The sequence below is a fragment of the Dacryopinax primogenitus genome (assembly GCF_000292625.1).
Source record: "Dacryopinax primogenitus strain DJM-731 SS1 chromosome Unknown DACRYscaffold_3, whole genome shotgun sequence".
Lineage (NCBI taxonomy): Eukaryota > Fungi > Basidiomycota > Dacrymycetes > Dacrymycetales > Dacrymycetaceae > Dacryopinax > Dacryopinax primogenitus.
In genome coordinates this window covers 39,206-54,615 of record NW_024467200.1, presented here as the reverse complement: position 1 = coordinate 54,615, position 15,410 = coordinate 39,206, and the positions used below count along the sequence as shown (strand labels likewise).

The window sequence follows — 15,410 nt, the reverse complement described above, 5'->3', positions numbered from 1 at the left end:
GATACCCGATGCAAGCATGTACTTATAACCTTGTTGATCCATTGAGCCTAATACATAGGTACTGTTATTAGTCAAAGTGGTGCATATTGTAGTCCTACGGATGGTAAACTGCATGCTTCTCGAGGAGTGGGTAACTATGTGGATAGGTTCAGTCAACGTAAGGTTCTTATATTAATTACGAGTCCTGTAGGTTGGCGGCATGTTGCTGACGGCAGTCTCGTCATGTTCTGTGAAATGATCCATCGCAACAAATAATTTTATCAATTGCATTAGCTATCATGTATAACATGTGGAAATACGTGGGAAAGAACAAAAATCTACTCAGTTTGTCGGTGGTCGTCGTCTATTGCGTTCACCGCCAACTGCCGGCGGTCTACATGTAATTGAGTCCGACTGCTGACCTTGTCCACGCGTGGCATTCACCATCTCCTCGACGCTCACCGTCTATCCTCCTCCTCCTCTCCTCCTTCCCTCCTCACCACCACCATGCCTCCCCAAACACAAGACGCTCAATCTCTCCTCACCCACATCCTCCCACTCATCCCCACCTCACCCTACTCCGCACACCAAAAAGCCCGCACGACATACTCGAGGCTCGTCAAGCGTCGCGAGCCAGACTATGACACTGCGGTCCAGGTGCTGTTTGTCAGTGCTAGGGAGCTGCTGAAGGTTAGGGAGTGGGGGAGCGGGACGGATTTGGCCGCGCTGTTGCTGGAGTGTTACGAGAAGTCGGGGACGGAGGTGGACGAGTCGAGTCGCTGTACGTCCTCTGCTGCTCTATATGCACATTATCGTAATGCCAGGCAACGTAGCACGGCTAACGCAGCTCATCGCCCTGACGGACAACACTGGTTCTTGGAGGAAAGACCTGATAATCAAAGCGGTTAAGTACGTACGTCTTCTACATCTTCTACGCTGGCTAACAACGGCCAGCTGGTCCGCGTCCGCCTGCGGTTGCCCAGCCGGCGACCCAATGCTGCAACACTACATCGGTGAACTGTATTTCAAAGGTGTGCTTTTCACCCTCTCCCCTTCCTTCCCTTCCCTCCTACCTTTGGCTGACCCACCCACTCGCACCAGAGGGAAAATACGACCTCGCCGAGTCCCACCTCCTTTCTTCCCCACTGCTCGACACCGCCCGCCTCCTCGCCTCCTCGCAAGCAGCATGGTACGCCTCGCTCATCCCTTCCCCGTCCAGTCCATTCCCCTACGTTGCCCGACCCGTGCTGTCCTACCTCCTCCAAGCGAATTTCAGGAACGCCACTGCCTTCCTAGCGCACTTCATCCCTGCCGTCTTCCCCGGAGCAGAGCGCGTAGAGGGCCAGGGGGACGTGGTTTGGGTTACGAAGGACAGCGGGGTCAATTGCTTGCAGTTGCTTGTTGCGACTTGTAGGCGCAGTGGGGAGGGTGTGCCGCAGAGGGATGCGTGGCGTGCGCTGACGAGGCGGTATCTGAACGTGATCACGAGTAACCAGATGGGGGAGGTGCGCCCGGTTCATCTCTCTGCCCTACTCTGACGACTGACTAACTCATGCTTGTTATTGTGTGGTTGGGTGTGAAGGCCGCCCGCGCGCTGGGAGAGATGTACTTCGACATCCAGCCCCCTGGAGGACCTAGGGGGAACATGATGCAGGAGATGATGGCGCAGCTATTTGGCGGTCCTGCGCCCGGTGCGGCGGGAGGGTTCAAGAAGAGCTGGGTCGGGGGTCCGGGTAGGGCTGCAGCGGCTATTGAGGGCTTGGATTAAGTGTTTGGGTTTGGGTTTGACAACTGTGGGTAGGGCTGCGCTTCGCTTCCATTGAGGCAGGTAATCGATTAGGGTATATGGTATACGGACAAACAGTCCTTTTTCAGCTCAGCCCCAGGCGTGCTCAACCTCCAGCATGCTAGTAAATAAACGGGAAGATAATCTTCCTCCCCTTAGGGTACTTATCCCCAAACTCGCGCTTATACGCCCTATGTTTCTGCGTCGCCCAAACGGTCATCGTCCCTCCTCCAACAAGCAAAAATACTACCACTGTCACGCGTAATCAGCTGAGCACACACCTGCACGACACGGAGAAAGGACGCACCAGCCCAGCTCCGGGTCAGACCGAGCACAGCACCCCAGGCGAGGATCTCGAAGAAGTAGTTGGGGAATGAGACGAGGGCAAACCCGTACCCCCTTGGAATGTAGTGTTTCTTCGACCCGGGAGGTCGGAGGTGGGCGACGGTATAGTGCGTGTGGAAGTTACTGAGCTGGGCGAACTGCGCCGAGGGTCAGTAGGCTATGGGTGGAAGGAGGGGGGGCTCACGATCCACAAACCGACCCAACTCCAGATCCAGGTAGGGGACAGGGCGGGATCGGAGCGTTCTAAGAGCGCGTCTTGACCGTACGATGGCGAGTAGAGCACTAGGGCGATCAGGAGGCCGGAGAGGAGCCAGTAGTGTGCCGAGTTCCGGTAGACGTAGGCGAAGGGCATCGTCGATCTCGAAAAGGAGTGTAGGCTGGTGTGCGTGTCATCCAAGTAGGAAGAGTAGGAGGGTGAGGGTTAGTCTGAGTTGGGGAGAGAGATGGACAGAGGAGGGACGTACAAGAGCGTCTCGAGTTCTCGCTTGAGGAAATGGAGCATCGTCAGAATGTAGACTGTGCGCTGGAGGTCGGAGTGTTCGAACGGCGATGCATAGCGGTATATGATAGACTGGAAGTGGTAGAACACCGGGTGGATGAGGAGCGGTCCCAACTGCCGTGAGTGAGTAGTCAGCCCGTACGTGTGTTGGGTGAGAGAGGTTAGGCACGCACGTATTCGATAACGAACACCGTCCTCCAACCGATCTGAGGACCGAGGTCTTTGACCCTCACCTTCCCTCCCTTTCCCAGCCCAACAGAGTCGAGTGTGTCTTCATCCTCCAAGGGCTTCTTCTCGCCGTCAAGAGTGAGCCTTTGGCGGACAGGGATGAGCCTGGGGAAATGGGAAGCGAGCGCGAGTTTGAGCACTCGGATTGAGGATGCGGGTGGGAGGGAGAGTGTTATTGGGAGAGACCGGGCTGTTGGAATGGATGAAGAGGAAGGGAGGATTGTTATGTCTACTGTGGACATGGTGGATGAGAGGAGAGGAGGAGAATGTTGATGGTTGATCGTTGACTGCTTTTTCTGTGAATGAACGTTTGACTGCACGTGCTTTGACCGGGTATTATTACTCAAAATGGGAAATTTCACAGAATGATCGACAACAATGACGATAACCACGTGGATTAATAACATGATAAATAGCGTGTAGACAATGAAGAATGTGGAACGATATGGATGACTGACGGATATTGACCTCCGTATCACTTGACCCACCGTGACCGGGGGAAATATATATCCCATGGACATCAGCTAGCACTCCAACTTCCCACTTCGCTTTCCACCTCCAGCTCCTCGCTTTCATCATCACTACCACAAAGCACAAATGGACACAAAGGTACCTCATCCACTCTACCCAGTTCGCCAACTCACACTCAAAGCACAGAGCGCAACAGGCCCTTTTGCCAACCTCCCCCCGGTCTTGCAGCTCCTACATGAAGCCAAAGCAGCCCAACGTGCGTCCTTCCCCCACTCTCACACAGTCACTCATCAGCAAGACAGGCAAGACCTTTGCCGAGCTCGCCGAAGCACTAGGGAAAGCCGAGATATGGGTCGCAGCGCTCTTCTATGGACAAGCCAAGCCCTCCCCTCAGGACCTTCAAACCCTGTCCTCTGTGCTCCAGGTCCCTTTGATCAAGCTCAGAGGCATAGGTGGCCTGGGGAAAGAGTGGTGGCCGTACCGTGGCTTGGGGGGTGGGATCCCGACGGACCCGTTGATATACAGGCTTTATGAGGGTGTGTTGGTTTACGGACATCCGATCAAGGTGCGCTTTACTCGCTCGTTCCCGCCTGCCGCGCGGTTCCGCTCCCCGCTCCTCCGTACGGACAGCACTCAACCCCGCACAGGCGGTCATACACGAAAAGTTCAACGGGGACGGGATAATGAGCATGATCGATTGCCGCGTGTCGGTTGAGAAAAAGGAGGACCCGAAGGGGGACAGGGTGGTCTTGACTTTTGAGTACGTGTTTGCTGTTTTCTTGTTTCGTGCTTGGGGCTTGGTGGGGTGGTGCTGATTGGGTTTAGTGGGAAGTTCTTGCCTTATGCGGTTTGGTGAGCGGTTTGGAGGGACGGGGGTTGGCAGAGATATGAGTAGGCAGATGTATGAGTTGGCAGAGGGAAGTTTGTCAGACGAAAGGGATTGGAATGGATTAACAAGAGAGATTGTACCAAGAACGGATGAACCTGTATGCATTCACGCAACCCAGCCAATAGGTCTCGCACTCCACTCCTGAGCTTCAAGCAGCCTCCAACCCCTTACCTCCTCCACCAAGGGGGGCACATCCCCACCCGCATCCCCCTTCTCTTGCGTCTCGACAACCGGGGAAGGCTCGACCTGTTCTGCGTGAGCTTCCTGCCCGGAAGGACAGAGTATAGTACGCACAGCAGCTTGCAGCCTCTCCAGCCGGTCTTCCATTATCCGAACATCCCCTTCCTCCCATGCCTAAACCCATGAGCCCCCCTCCAACAAAAGCGAAAGCCGACATACGGAGACCCTCTGACCAGCCACGACCTGCAACAGCCTTTCCACTTTCTCCTCTCCCTCCCCTAAGAGTCGGACGAGCGTTCTGAGCAGCTCGTTCCCCCCGGTTTCCCCCAGTAAGAGACATGCTTCCAGCAGGGCTGTCTCCTTCCCTACCGCTCCGGGCCAGGCTGAAACACACCATTTGGCCCAGACGAGGCATGTCGTGCCTTCTGATACGTCCTCGGAGCTGGAGATCCGGGCAAGGAGGGCGCTATAGAGGGAAGGAGCGAACTGCGGGTGGTGGGTTTGTAGGGATTTGAGTAGGGGGAGCCAGATGGCGAGCGAGGGCAGGAGGGTGGGGTTTCGTAGTGTTGGCCGTTTCCTGCATAGGTTAAGGGTGAGGGTTAGTGCTATGCCAGTGAGGGAGTAGGGGGGAGGCGTACTTGCGCGAGATGGGCACTAAGCCGCCTTTCGCTAAGAGGGAATCCGCGAGAACATCCATACATGCCCGATCTCCCTCCCCCTCCCCCTCGTCTCCCTGCCCCTCTCCCCACCATCCAGCTAGAGCAACCCTGACTTCCCCAACCCACCGTTCCCATGCGCGGAGGAGAGCGTCCATCTCCCCCCTCAGGTGGAAGAGGGAGGCGTCTTTGGCTAGGGACTTGGAGAGGGACTTGTATTGTTTTAGCAGGGGGAGAGGGGAGCTGTACGTTGGGGGAAGGGGGGTGGATGCGTGTAGCGTCGGGAGGAAGTAGTGTGTGTAGAGCCAGTCCAGGGCCTGAATGAAGGTATGAGGAATGAGCCATATGTTAGTAGGAAGGGAACACACCTCCTTCGCAGCTTCCCGGAGTACTCCTAAGCCCGGGAGATCCTCATGCGTCCCTGCATGGCGCAGCTCGACCCACCACGCAGGGATCCCAAGCTGCCTGGCAATATGCGCAATGGGGCGGGCGTACATCCCCCCCTGTAGCGGGTCTACGAGGGAGTTGACAAGGCGTATCAGGGAGAGGGTGTATGTTTGCCTGAGGGCGAGAGTGGGGAGGGTGGTGGTGGGGGTGTCTAGGGAGAGAGCGGTGAGGAGTGCGAGTGTGCTGGAGAGGGAGGATGGGAGGATGCTGGCTGTTGCCCATGCTGAGAGCTGGAAAAGCTAGTGAGATGTAAGAGGTGTGAGAGAGGGAGAGACGGCGTACGCGGTGTTGCGCTCGTTGACGGTCTTGTGCTGTACTTGACGGTGAGTAGATCCATTCGCAGACTTGCTCTAGCTCGAAAAGAGACGTCCAGGGCACACGGCGTGGAAGTTGCATTTCAGATACCAAGCAAAAGAAGTATTTTCCTAATATTCAAGCAGCAAATTGTAGTAAACTTTGAGTCACTTGAAGACCAAGTTGATAATTGTTACAATCTCAATACGGCCCCAAAAAAGAATGTTGACCGAAGAAAAAAAAACACCCGCTCAGGGATATCCGAACTTGTTCCAAACGCTCTTCCAGACGGCCACCATGAATGGGCCCTGTGAACATACTTCTCTTCAACTCAATTTCTAGAAAATCAATACGGGGAATCTGTATGCTCATGGAAGAAGACGCGGATTTGCTGTGCTGAAGAATCGTCTATGACTGGGCGGTCTGGTCTGGCTCATTCTGGTCGTCTGTCCTTCTCTGGGGTCTCCTTCCCAACATCTCTCGCGATAACAACGCTGTGCTGAAATTAGACTCCCGTTTCTCCATTCTTCAACAACCCATATGGCAACCAATTTTTTTTTGGTTCCTTGCCCTTATTCCCCAGCTGTTCCAGATCGGACGAAGTCCGGTTTTGATAGACGTTGCCTGGTCCGTGCGTACATGAAGGGAGTGAACCCTTGATCTGTTACCGATCGGAATGTTGAGAAGCACAAAGTGGTGATGATGGAATATAAAGGCATGACTAGCACGAAATAGAGAAACGGGTTGAAGTCGTCCTACTCCCTGCTGGTCTTGTCCCTCTTCCCACACCAGGATGAAGCTCACCTTCCTGTCTGCTCTTGCTCTCCTCGCTACGGGTACGTCCCCCCCTCTCGAGCGAACCACAGCTGACCTTCTTCTCAGGCGCGATCTCCAAGCCCAGCCTCCCGCGTGCTCACGTCCTTCCCCGTCAAGCCAGTGGCACCGATACCGCCCCAGGCTCCATCCCTTCCGCAGGCGCGATATGCGCAAGCCAATGCTCATCCTCGAGCGACCAAGGGCTCCTCGCGCAGCTCTCGACCGGGGTGAGCCTGGTCTCTCCCTCCGTCCCAAATAGATCCTAATCCGTGCATGAATCCGCACATGATAGACCTGCGACTCCGTCCCAGCCTGTGTCTGTGGCACGCTTGAGTCCCTCTCCTCCGCTTGCGTCACCTGCGTCCTAGGCGCCGAAGGGCTCAGCGTCGCTGACCTTGAAGCGGAGTGCGGCGCGCTCAGCTCCAGCCTCCCCGCCGGATCCGGATCCGGGACCGATACCGGCTCAGCCTCCGCGCCTACCCAGGGGAGCGATACCTCCCTCACGACTAGTTCGGCTCCTACTTCTGCTCCGGCGTCCAATACCGTAGGTGGAGGAGGTGGGATCCTCACGGGCAGCAGCACGAACAGCTCGAGCAGTACAGGCACCGGTACGAGCAGTGCGCCTGCGAGCAGCTCTCCCGCTTCGGGACAGTCCGCCGCGCTCCCTAATGTCGATCTGAGGATGGCTGTGGTCGTCCTCTCCGGCCTGGCTGTGGGCAGTGTGCTCCTTCTCTAATGGCGTTGGGTTCAACTTTGGCGTGGACAACTTCTTATCCAGATGGGATGGGAGTTGGTTCATGCTCGGAAATGATTGTATGACTCTTGAATGCGGTTAATGTGATACGACTGATGATTTATGTTCTGCTGGTATTGACGAGTTGGGGAATCTCGTCTTCTCTCTTTACAGTTCCACCGTCTGATCTACTTTCGTCTAACAAGCCCCGCCCAGGGTTCGTCTCTTGCTTCAACACGACGAGCTCGCAAACCCAGAAGAGTCAGTCATTAGCTGGTATGATGATATGAACGTCTCGGATATCCTCTATTTCCCGAACCGTGCTTCTAGACTTGGTCACTGGCTCGTCTGACTCGCCTTCTGCCTCGCGCATAGGTCCTCATCCTTCTTCAGGGCAGCGAGTTTCCGTTTCCGCTTGAAACGGATCGATGGGCGCTTACCTTGCTATCTGAATCTTGGATGATTCAATACTTGCGAGAACTCTCCACCTGAAAAGCATACCTGTGCGGTACTCCGAATATTCTTTATCGGCCCAATGGTGTACTGGCGCTTTTGCTCCACAATATCGTCCCCGAAGTCGGAAACCCTACAAAGACAAATTCCGGATCAGACCAACGTGCCTGGACCGTACGTAAACATACATACATGGACGGTTCGGAGATGGACCCTTGATATTTGTCACTTGTCGGAAGATGGATGTTGGATAGGCGCTTGGACCGCAGAGGATACGGAGGGTGCGGCCAGAGAATATAAAGGCGCGAGATGCTAAAAGCTCGCGACGGTTTGGAAGGTATTTCTCCTTGTCTCTATTCCCTTAATGCTTCTTAGGATGAAGCTCGCCCTCTTGACGGCTATCGTGCTCTTCACTACGGGTATGTGTACTTCTTCTTACGATGGATGAGAGCTCACTATCCACTTAGGCGCCATATCCCGGCCAAATGTTCCCCGCGCTTCTCTCGTAGCGCGTCAAAGCAGCCCGGCGACCGCAGCAGGCCCGTTCCCTTCCGCTGGGGCGATATGTGCCAGCCAGTGCTCGTCTTCCAGCGACCAAGCGCTTTTGGCGCAGCTCTCGACGGTGGTAAGCATACTCTGTCAGCTCAGACAATAGTTACTGATCAATATCTCGCTCAGGCATGCGATGCATCCCCTTCCTGTATCTGCGGGACGCTTGAAGCATTCTCGTTGCCCTGTGTTACGTGTTTGCTGGGAGCGGAAGGGGCGACCATAACCAACCTTGAAGGCGTGTGCGGATCCTTGAACTTGGGCACCACCACCACCACTATCGCGTCTGCTACGCCTTCTCAAGCTCAATCGTCTTCCACCACGAGTGTGACTCCTACCTCATCGCCCACGTCTAGCCCAACGGGTGCTCGCGGCATCTTTACCTCGAGCAGCAGCAACAGTACCAGCAGCACTAGCACTAACAGCACCTACAGCACCGGACTCGTCGGGTACAGCGTCAGGGTACAGCACCAGCGTCAGCACCACCATCAGCACCAGTACGCCTAGCGGCAGCGCAGGGAATGGCGAGAGCAGCACCTTCAGCACGGACAGTAGCAGTAGCAGCATCGCCAACGCGCCAACGAACAGCTCTCCTGCTGCAGGGCGGTCGGCTGCAGGTCCTACCGTCGATATCAAGGTGGCTATGGTTGTCCTTACCGCTCTGGTGGCAGGAGTCGTGCTTCTTATGTGAGCCGTGAAGTGTGGGGTGCTTTGGATAACGTTGTTGGGTTTCTCAAGCTGGTTTTTAAAAATGATACCTATGACTTGGATGTAACCAACTCTGAGCCTTTTCGGTGCTTATGCACACCTCTGGCGATTTATATCGTGTGAAAGGCACCCGATGTTTCCGACATGTCAGGAGGGGTGGAAGAGACGCGTCGACGCGACTGATTTCCACGGCGCCTACACGTGCATCCTTGACCGGGTGTCCTTATCTCTCCCTCACGATCACCTGGATTTCAACGAGATGATGCCGGAAACAGGATTCTGCCCCAGAGATTTCTTGATGAAAGGAATGATTTCTGAAAATAGAGACGTCAAGCCTTGTCTTTGAGGCCGGAGTTTTATCTCGGCTCCGAGACATTTTTGTCGAATCCATCCAAGGTAAGCAACAAATAATAACAGTATTCTAGATCGCATTTTCTTATTAATGAAAGTTGGAGCTAATAAAAATACAAACTGTTTCTATTTTGACAGATGAGATTTGAATGTGAATTGAGCGAAATAAAAATAATAGTAACAGGGACAATAGTTTTATCTCGTTTCGGAGCGGATGGAAATCGAACGAGCGACCCCAATGTATGAGTACGTTCACGAGATTGTAACCCCAGTGACCTTAACCACTGCACCAAGACACCTTGGTGGCGAGGGGCAACCCTGTTTTTCAGATGTGACTAGCTACAGGGCTCTTGCCTCCGCCCTTATGAATTTACCCTTTTATACCTCGTATGTTCACCACATCCACACAACTTGGCCGTCTAGTTGCTTTGAACAACTCGTTTTAGTATGACGTTTTACATACAGGCTGAAATATTCACACTCTGGCTTTCGGCCTTTGACTCTTTCGTATGCAGCATCAAGCTTGTGCGGTGAAGGTAGTGTTTCACCAAACGGATCCTAAAAAAAACTATAAAGATCAGGCCGCACCCATCTCCTTTCCACATCGCGCAGCTCTCTGCACGCACTCGCACAGTCCTCAGCCGCCCCGCAGGTGTCTAGTGCAGAGAGATCTTTCCCCGTTCTGGAGGGTCTGCTAGTTGGCTGGCTTCATGACGGTTTGGGGTGGTTTGACGCGGTAGAAAGAATTTGGGATGGGACGTGGTGTTTCTCTTCAGAGAAGGCTAGGCGACGTTCTAGACAGCTTGTATTGTCTTCATATATTTTAGATCAAATGGATCATGTCGATATACTTAGAGCAAGATCTTTGTGGTATCTCCCATGCATGGGACGACAGTTTGAAAGCAAGGGACACTTGCCCGCGGCTTTGTGTCACCCTGTCATGTTCGCTCGCTTGGGTAGGCTTACCGTCCAGCGTACAATGTCCACACAAGCACAACGAGTCACCGGCGGTCCAGTCGAAGAAGCGATTCGCACAAAGGCACGCAGTGTTCATATACAGTATGAAAGTTTCAAAGGCTGACATGAGTCGGGGCAGCTCACAACACTCCTCTCGCCGACATCGCTCAACATACAGAACGACTCCTGGAAGCATAGGCATCATGCACCTATGAAAGCGATCGGAGGTGGGGACGGGGAGACACGTACGCATTAATAGTAGCATCTTACCAATCAGGACTGACAGCAGCTTAGACTTCAACGTACAAGTCGTGTCGACCGAGTTTGAGGGCAAGGTGCGGTTGTGTCTTCGTCGTTTCCACTACGATGCTGATAATGTTCTAGAGCACGATGGCACGCCACCGTATGATCTATGCTGCGCTGGCTGAGGAGATGGAAGCTGGGCTGCATGCCTTGTCTCTGTCTACAAAGACACCGAAGGAGATGGAGAAGCTGGCGCAAGCAGGGGCACAGCCGGCGCTTGCCTGGGGTACACACTGACGATGTAAGGATGGCGTTGTGGATGAAATGAAGATATAATTTCTCTTATCTTCCAACGATCCAGGTGCAGAGCAAACGAGGATGAGATGCGAAGAGGTTGTGTTCGCTTTCAGCCAGCAAACTGGACAACAACAAAGCTATGGCTGGCGTCCCACCAGCGGCAGCTACCCCGCGAGCCCTCACTGCGGAACTCTCGCAAGTTCTTTGTGCAGCCAGCGGATACGAGCAAGCCAAGCGCTACGAGCGACTTCATGGCCGATAGAGATGTCCTAGATTGAGAATATCGTGATGTGTGGTCATTGCGCCGTTTCTGACAAACTGTCTGGCCTCGAGATGTACGGCTTGGGAGACTAAGGGAATGGGACATGTGCATACTTTTTACTGTGAATATTTTCTCTAGTATAGAGAATATCATAACCTGTTGGTTCAAATGACGAAGAATAATCTGTCGTAGTAAGCGCCCGTAATTGTTGGCGCTCCGCAATAATTTTAGACTGCCAGGGTCTGGCTTACCTCCATAGTTCACTCTTCCTCCTCCATGGTCAGTTCCAACCACTAACCGGTAATACCATCCTAACATATACACCCAGTCCCGCTTCGAGCCCCTCAACGCAGGAAACCTGCGGTCAGATGGCCGCCGCCCGCTCGAGCTTCGTTCCTTCTCCGCAGAGCTAACTACCCATCCCTCAGCAGACGGGTCCGCCTCAGTCTCCCACGGGCTCACCCAGGTAACAGCATGTGTCTACGGGCCGAGGGAAGCGAAGAACCGCGCTCAGACGATGCATGATCGTGCGCTTGTTAATATAGAAGTCGAGGTTGCGCCCTGGGCTGGGGAGGTACGAAGACAGCGGACGAAGGGTGACCGGTGCGTTGCTTTTGCGGTCCTGGTCGAGGCGGGAGAAAACTGACGTTGTGAAGACGCACAGCAGAGTTCGCTGCTTCGGTCAAGGCGACGTTCGAGCCTGTCATCCAGACGACGCTCTACCCGCGGTCGGAGATCGATATCCATATACATGTTTTGCAGCTGGACGGCGGTCTCCTCCAAGCAGGGATTAACGCGACCACTCTGGCGCTTGTTGATGCTGGTATACCCATGCTGGATTATGTCTCTTCCCTCTCGGCGGGACTGTATCATACGACCGCTATGTTGGACTTGACGAATCTCGAGGAGAGTGATCTGCCTAGTGTGACGGTTGCGGTACTGCCCAGGAGTGGGAAGGTTACCCTTGTGAGCATGGAGACGAGGTTACATGTGGATAGGTTCGAGGAGATGTTCAAGTTGGCTATGGAGGGAGGTAAGGTTCTGAGAGGAGAGATGGACAAGGTAGTGAGAGAGCGAACAAAGGTATTAGCGAGGCAAATGGAAGGAGGAGCAGCGCAGGATGAAGATAGGATGGAGACTGATGATTTGTAGCATTGACAATGACCACACATTACAACAATAGTGTTCGGATAATTCGGAGAGAATGTCTATATTCTCCATCGACTCTAGGACAGAGTACCTGAATAACTACATGAAAAGGGTCGCATGGGAAAGTATTACACTGAAAGAGCAGAAAGTCGTCAGCACCGAACACTCAGTAACGGTTGTTGCGACTGCCATAGCCAGAATCACGCTGGCCATATCCTCCGCCGCCGTATCCTCCCCCTCCGCCATACCCGCCACGGCCACCACCACCGTAGCGGCCTGATAGATTGTTAGCTATTTGTGGAAGGGAAAAAAGGCTAGACAACTCACGTCCACCACCTCCGCCACCACCCATCATACCCATCTCCTCCAGTTGAGGAGGAACATTCATCTGAGCATCACGCAGAATCTTAATCAGCTCACGAGCCTGCTTGGCATTGTCCGTAGTGAAGTAAGTATAAGAGACACCAGTGTTGCCAGCACGCTACAAGAATGTCAGTAAAAGTAGATGAAGCTTGTGAAAAGAGCTTACCCCAGTACGCCCGATACGGTGAATGTAGTCCTCGATGTTGTTAGGGAAGTCATAGTTCTAAACAGTGGCAGTCAGCGTTATCGTTTCAAGAAAGAGTACCCATCCACTCACAATAACATAACCCACATCTTTCACGTCTGTGTGCGATCGACACATAAAGAACATAGTCAGTTCAAGCTCTTACTCATAGAATAGTCAAAGGTCACGGTCGTGCAGCAGCGAAGGTTACGTCAACGCTCATGGAGTTAATACCAGATTCAGGACGGAACCAACGAGCGAAGACAAGGATTCATGCTTGTTCATCTTCCACAGATAAACAAGCGTTCCAGACGAGTCTTTACTCCGAGCAGAACTTCAGTCGAACGCGCATCCTTACGGAAGACTCGGAGCCGGCTGTTTCACAGCGTCCGAAATTGCCCACCGCCTTTTTCGAATCACTCGTGTTGAGGTTGACCAACACAGAGTGCGGAGTCCGACAGGTAGGGGCATATGCGCATCCTTACGTTCAGTTCGCCAGACCAGATCAGCGTCAAAAGGAGAATCCAAGCAGGCGAGAGAGCGCAGAGTGTTGCGGTGATGCGTCGGGAGACAGCAAAGCAGTTTCCAGAGCAGCGGATAAGCCATGTGAATCTTGAGAGACCGTGAATCTGGGGTGTGATTCTTAGTCTCCACCGCAATTCAGCTTACCCGCAAGCAGAGATGGGGATCACTCTGTCTGGGTCAAATACTTGCACGCTTGCCGTACGTACGCAGCCTTGGCACTCCGAGCTTCTCCATGTCGCTCGCCTTGCTGAAAGCCAGGAGAGAAAGGAAAAATGGAGGAAATTCATACCGAGACCACGGGAAGCCACGTCAGTAGCAATGAGAATGGGCGAACGAGAAGCCTTGAACTCGCTTAGAACCCAATCACGCTCACGCCTGGAAAGAAGATTAGCACTATCCCTGACTCAGAGAGTACAAAACTCACTGTTCCTTGTCGCCGTGAATGGCAAGGGCCGGCCAGCCATCCTGGCGAAGGTACTTCGTGATATCGTCGGCGGTCCTCTTGGTGCCGACGAAAATGAGCACCTTCGCATTTTCGTTACTGATCTTGTCGAGGTGCTTGAGAAGCTTGCCACGCTTCTCAAAGTCAGAGCAAACTTCGACGATTTGTTCGATGTTAGGGTTAGCGCTCAGATCCATGGAGCCAATGTTGACTTGGATGAAGTCCTTGAGGAAATCCTGAGCAAGTCGTTGCACTTCCTTGGGCCAAGTGGCGCTGAACATGAGCGTCTGACGATCGGGACGAATCTGACCAACGATCTTGCGAATCTGGGGTTCGAAACCCATGTCAAGCATACGATCGGCTTCATCCATGACGAGGTAAGTCACGCGGCGAAGGTTAGTCTTGCCAGACTCAAGCATGTCAATCAGACGACCGGGAGTAGCGATGACGACCTCCACACCGCGTTGGAGGTCGCGGATCTGCTGACCTTTTGGTGCACCACCATAAACAGCGGTGTTGCGAATGCGGGAGTTTGAGCCGAATTTGGTACACTCCTGTTGGATTTGTACAGCCAGCTCACGAGTAGGGGCAAGAACGAGCGCGATGGGGCCATCACCAGGAGTGAGGAGAGGCTGAGCGTTAATGTGAAGCATCGCAGGAAGAGCAAAGGCGATGGTCTTGCCGGAGCCAGTCTGTGCGATGGCGACGACGTCGCGACCAGATAGGGCCATCGGCCAAGCCTGGCATTGGATGGGGGTCGGTGCTGCGAAGCCCTGAGCTTTGATAGTAGTTAGAATATAGTCTGGGAACCCAGCTTCCTCGAAGGTAGTAATAGGCTTGGGAACGCCACGGCCCTGAATCTGAAAAGTTTGTCAGTATGACTAATGTGGTCAATGTGTGCGCATATACAAACCTTCATCTCATGTTTGCGCCTGAAGTCCTCGACTTCGCGATCGGTACGGGCAGAAACTCGCTTATCTTCAACATAGAAGTTCTTCTCGAACTTTTCGAGGTTCTGGGTGGACCAGTTGATGTCCCTCAATCCGCCACCCAGGTTGCTCATGCGATCACCACCGTACGAGTCGTATCCACCGCCACCACCATATCCCCCGCCGTGTCCGCCTCCTCCCCCCCCCCCATAACCCGACCCGCCACCACCACCATAGCCGTTAGAGTTGCTATAGCCGTTGCTGTTTCCGTACGACTGATAGGAGGGGTTAGGTGCGCTGGGGTTACGTGGAGGGTAACGAACCTGTACCATTTTTGCTGACTGATCAAGGTATTAGGTAGTAAAAAATACTTTGAGTTGAAGTAGGAAACGAAAAGTCTATAAATCGCACGGGACTGAGTGTCTACCGACGTCGAGTGAATGCGATAGTGGTGGTGGTTGGAGAAAGAACCGTTGAGTGACGGTGAAAAGCGATGAGAGGGCGTCAAACCTTGAGTTTGAGTCCGTGTCGGCTATGGCCGGAGCGTGGGTCTCACCAGAACAAATTTCGAAGCGGAGGTAATTTCCCCTTTGTTGGTCACTTGGCAGTGGCGGTGCTTGCTTAGGGCCGGGCGTTACCATTTCCCTAGACCTGTCCCGTTACTTGGGTTTCGCT

At 53.7% G+C, this 15,410-nt stretch overlaps 8 protein-coding genes across 8 annotated transcripts; 5 read left to right on the top strand and 3 right to left on the bottom strand.

Moving 5' to 3' along the window:
- Positions 1 to 462: 462 nt before the first annotated feature.
- On the bottom strand, positions 463 to 3,079 carry DACRYDRAFT_93078 (uncharacterized protein; the record flags this gene model as incomplete). Its single annotated transcript, XM_040777122.1, has 9 exons — positions 463 to 760; positions 813 to 888; positions 934 to 1,010; positions 1,081 to 1,484; positions 1,562 to 2,017; positions 2,073 to 2,247; positions 2,295 to 2,487; positions 2,575 to 2,723; positions 2,783 to 3,079. The coding sequence occupies 5 exons, from the start codon at positions 3,077 to 3,079 to the stop codon at positions 1,887 to 1,889; spliced, it is 945 nt and encodes a 314-aa protein (XP_040631450.1). The 3' UTR covers positions 463 to 760; positions 813 to 888; positions 934 to 1,010; positions 1,081 to 1,484; positions 1,562 to 1,886.
- Positions 3,080 to 3,389: 310 nt separating this feature from the next.
- DACRYDRAFT_113951 (Cyanase) lies at positions 3,390 to 4,273 on the top strand. The gene is made up of 5 exons (XM_040769730.1): positions 3,390 to 3,446; positions 3,495 to 3,564; positions 3,611 to 3,873; positions 3,956 to 4,068; positions 4,134 to 4,273. Exons 1-5 carry the CDS (start codon positions 3,435 to 3,437, stop codon positions 4,162 to 4,164), a joined length of 489 nt encoding a protein of 162 aa, XP_040631449.1. The 5' UTR covers positions 3,390 to 3,434; the 3' UTR covers positions 4,165 to 4,273.
- Positions 4,274 to 4,302: 29 nt separating this feature from the next.
- On the bottom strand, positions 4,303 to 5,876 carry DACRYDRAFT_104434 (Las1-domain-containing protein; the record flags this gene model as incomplete). The annotated part of the gene is made up of 6 exons (XM_040767927.1): positions 4,303 to 4,443; positions 4,492 to 4,551; positions 4,597 to 4,954; positions 5,016 to 5,350; positions 5,402 to 5,710; positions 5,763 to 5,876. 6 exons carry the CDS (start codon positions 5,874 to 5,876, stop codon positions 4,303 to 4,305), a joined length of 1,317 nt encoding a protein of 438 aa, XP_040631448.1.
- A 476-nt stretch (positions 5,877 to 6,352) lies between these two features.
- DACRYDRAFT_20260 (uncharacterized protein) lies at positions 6,353 to 7,464 on the top strand. Its single transcript, XM_040771865.1, has 3 exons — positions 6,353 to 6,610; positions 6,657 to 6,817; positions 6,883 to 7,464. Exons 1-3 carry the CDS (start codon positions 6,568 to 6,570, stop codon positions 7,324 to 7,326), a joined length of 648 nt encoding a protein of 215 aa, XP_040631447.1. The 5' UTR covers positions 6,353 to 6,567; the 3' UTR covers positions 7,327 to 7,464.
- Positions 7,465 to 8,152: 688 nt separating this feature from the next.
- On the top strand, positions 8,153 to 9,016 carry DACRYDRAFT_104432 (uncharacterized protein; the record flags this gene model as incomplete). Its single annotated transcript, XM_040767926.1, has 4 exons — positions 8,153 to 8,195; positions 8,244 to 8,401; positions 8,455 to 8,725; positions 8,760 to 9,016. 4 exons carry the CDS (start codon positions 8,153 to 8,155, stop codon positions 9,014 to 9,016), a joined length of 729 nt encoding a protein of 242 aa, XP_040631446.1.
- A 1,297-nt stretch (positions 9,017 to 10,313) lies between these two features.
- On the top strand, positions 10,314 to 11,230 carry DACRYDRAFT_62684 (bola-domain-containing protein). Its single transcript, XM_040775710.1, has 5 exons — positions 10,314 to 10,423; positions 10,481 to 10,586; positions 10,636 to 10,676; positions 10,726 to 10,885; positions 10,946 to 11,230. The coding sequence occupies exons 1-4, from the start codon at positions 10,325 to 10,327 to the stop codon at positions 10,879 to 10,881; spliced, it is 402 nt and encodes a 133-aa protein (XP_040631445.1). The 5' UTR covers positions 10,314 to 10,324; the 3' UTR covers positions 10,882 to 10,885; positions 10,946 to 11,230.
- A 189-nt stretch (positions 11,231 to 11,419) lies between these two features.
- Positions 11,420 to 12,295, top strand: DACRYDRAFT_86870 (ribosomal protein S5 domain 2-like protein; the record flags this gene model as incomplete). The annotated part of the gene is made up of 3 exons (XM_040776789.1): positions 11,420 to 11,422; positions 11,472 to 11,746; positions 11,800 to 12,295. The coding sequence occupies 3 exons, from the start codon at positions 11,420 to 11,422 to the stop codon at positions 12,293 to 12,295; spliced, it is 774 nt and encodes a 257-aa protein (XP_040631444.1).
- A 36-nt stretch (positions 12,296 to 12,331) lies between these two features.
- DACRYDRAFT_20258 (DEAD-domain-containing protein) lies at positions 12,332 to 15,180 on the bottom strand. Its single transcript, XM_040771864.1, has 8 exons — positions 15,059 to 15,180; positions 14,720 to 15,010; positions 13,789 to 14,666; positions 13,654 to 13,739; positions 12,933 to 12,958; positions 12,822 to 12,878; positions 12,620 to 12,773; positions 12,332 to 12,568 (listed from the first exon to the last, which is right to left on the bottom strand). Exons 2-8 carry the CDS (start codon positions 14,867 to 14,869, stop codon positions 12,459 to 12,461), a joined length of 1,461 nt encoding a protein of 486 aa, XP_040631443.1. The 5' UTR covers positions 14,870 to 15,010; positions 15,059 to 15,180; the 3' UTR covers positions 12,332 to 12,458.
- Between the last annotated feature and the right edge of the window lie 230 nt (positions 15,181 to 15,410).

What these genes read in the sequence shown, in the direction of transcription:
- DACRYDRAFT_20258 (XM_040771864.1), bottom strand. Translation starts at nt 14,869, where the DNA reads ATGAGCAACCTGGGTGGCGGATTGAGGGACATCAACTGGTCCACCCAG. An exon ending in ATTCACGGCGACAAGGAACA is followed by an intron (nt 13,740 to 13,788) that starts GTGAGTTTTGTA and finishes TCTTCTTTCCAG; the next exon opens with GCGTGAGCGTGATTGGGTTC. An exon ending in CGTGGCTTCCCGTGGTCTCG is followed by an intron (nt 12,959 to 13,653) that starts GTATGAATTTCC and finishes GATCGCACACAG; the next exon opens with ACGTGAAAGATGTGGGTTAT.
- DACRYDRAFT_113951 (XM_040769730.1), top strand. An exon ending in TGAAGCCAAAGCAGCCCAAC is followed by an intron (nt 3,565 to 3,610) that starts GTGCGTCCTTCC and finishes TCAGCAAGACAG; the next exon opens with GCAAGACCTTTGCCGAGCTC. An exon ending in TTTACGGACATCCGATCAAG is followed by an intron (nt 3,874 to 3,955) that starts GTGCGCTTTACT and finishes AACCCCGCACAG; the next exon opens with GCGGTCATACACGAAAAGTT.
- DACRYDRAFT_62684 (XM_040775710.1), top strand. Translation starts at nt 10,325, where the DNA reads ATGTTCGCTCGCTTGGGTAGGCTTACCGTCCAGCGTACAATGTCCACA. An exon ending in AAGAAGCGATTCGCACAAAG is followed by an intron (nt 10,424 to 10,480) that starts GCACGCAGTGTT and finishes GAGTCGGGGCAG; the next exon opens with CTCACAACACTCCTCTCGCC. An exon ending in AGGTGGGGACGGGGAGACAC is followed by an intron (nt 10,587 to 10,635) that starts GTACGCATTAAT and finishes ACAGCAGCTTAG; the next exon opens with ACTTCAACGTACAAGTCGTG.
- DACRYDRAFT_20260 (XM_040771865.1), top strand. Translation starts at nt 6,568, where the DNA reads ATGAAGCTCACCTTCCTGTCTGCTCTTGCTCTCCTCGCTACGG. An exon ending in TCTTGCTCTCCTCGCTACGG is followed by an intron (nt 6,611 to 6,656) that starts GTACGTCCCCCC and finishes CCTTCTTCTCAG; the next exon opens with GCGCGATCTCCAAGCCCAGC. An exon ending in TCGCGCAGCTCTCGACCGGG is followed by an intron (nt 6,818 to 6,882) that starts GTGAGCCTGGTC and finishes CGCACATGATAG; the next exon opens with ACCTGCGACTCCGTCCCAGC.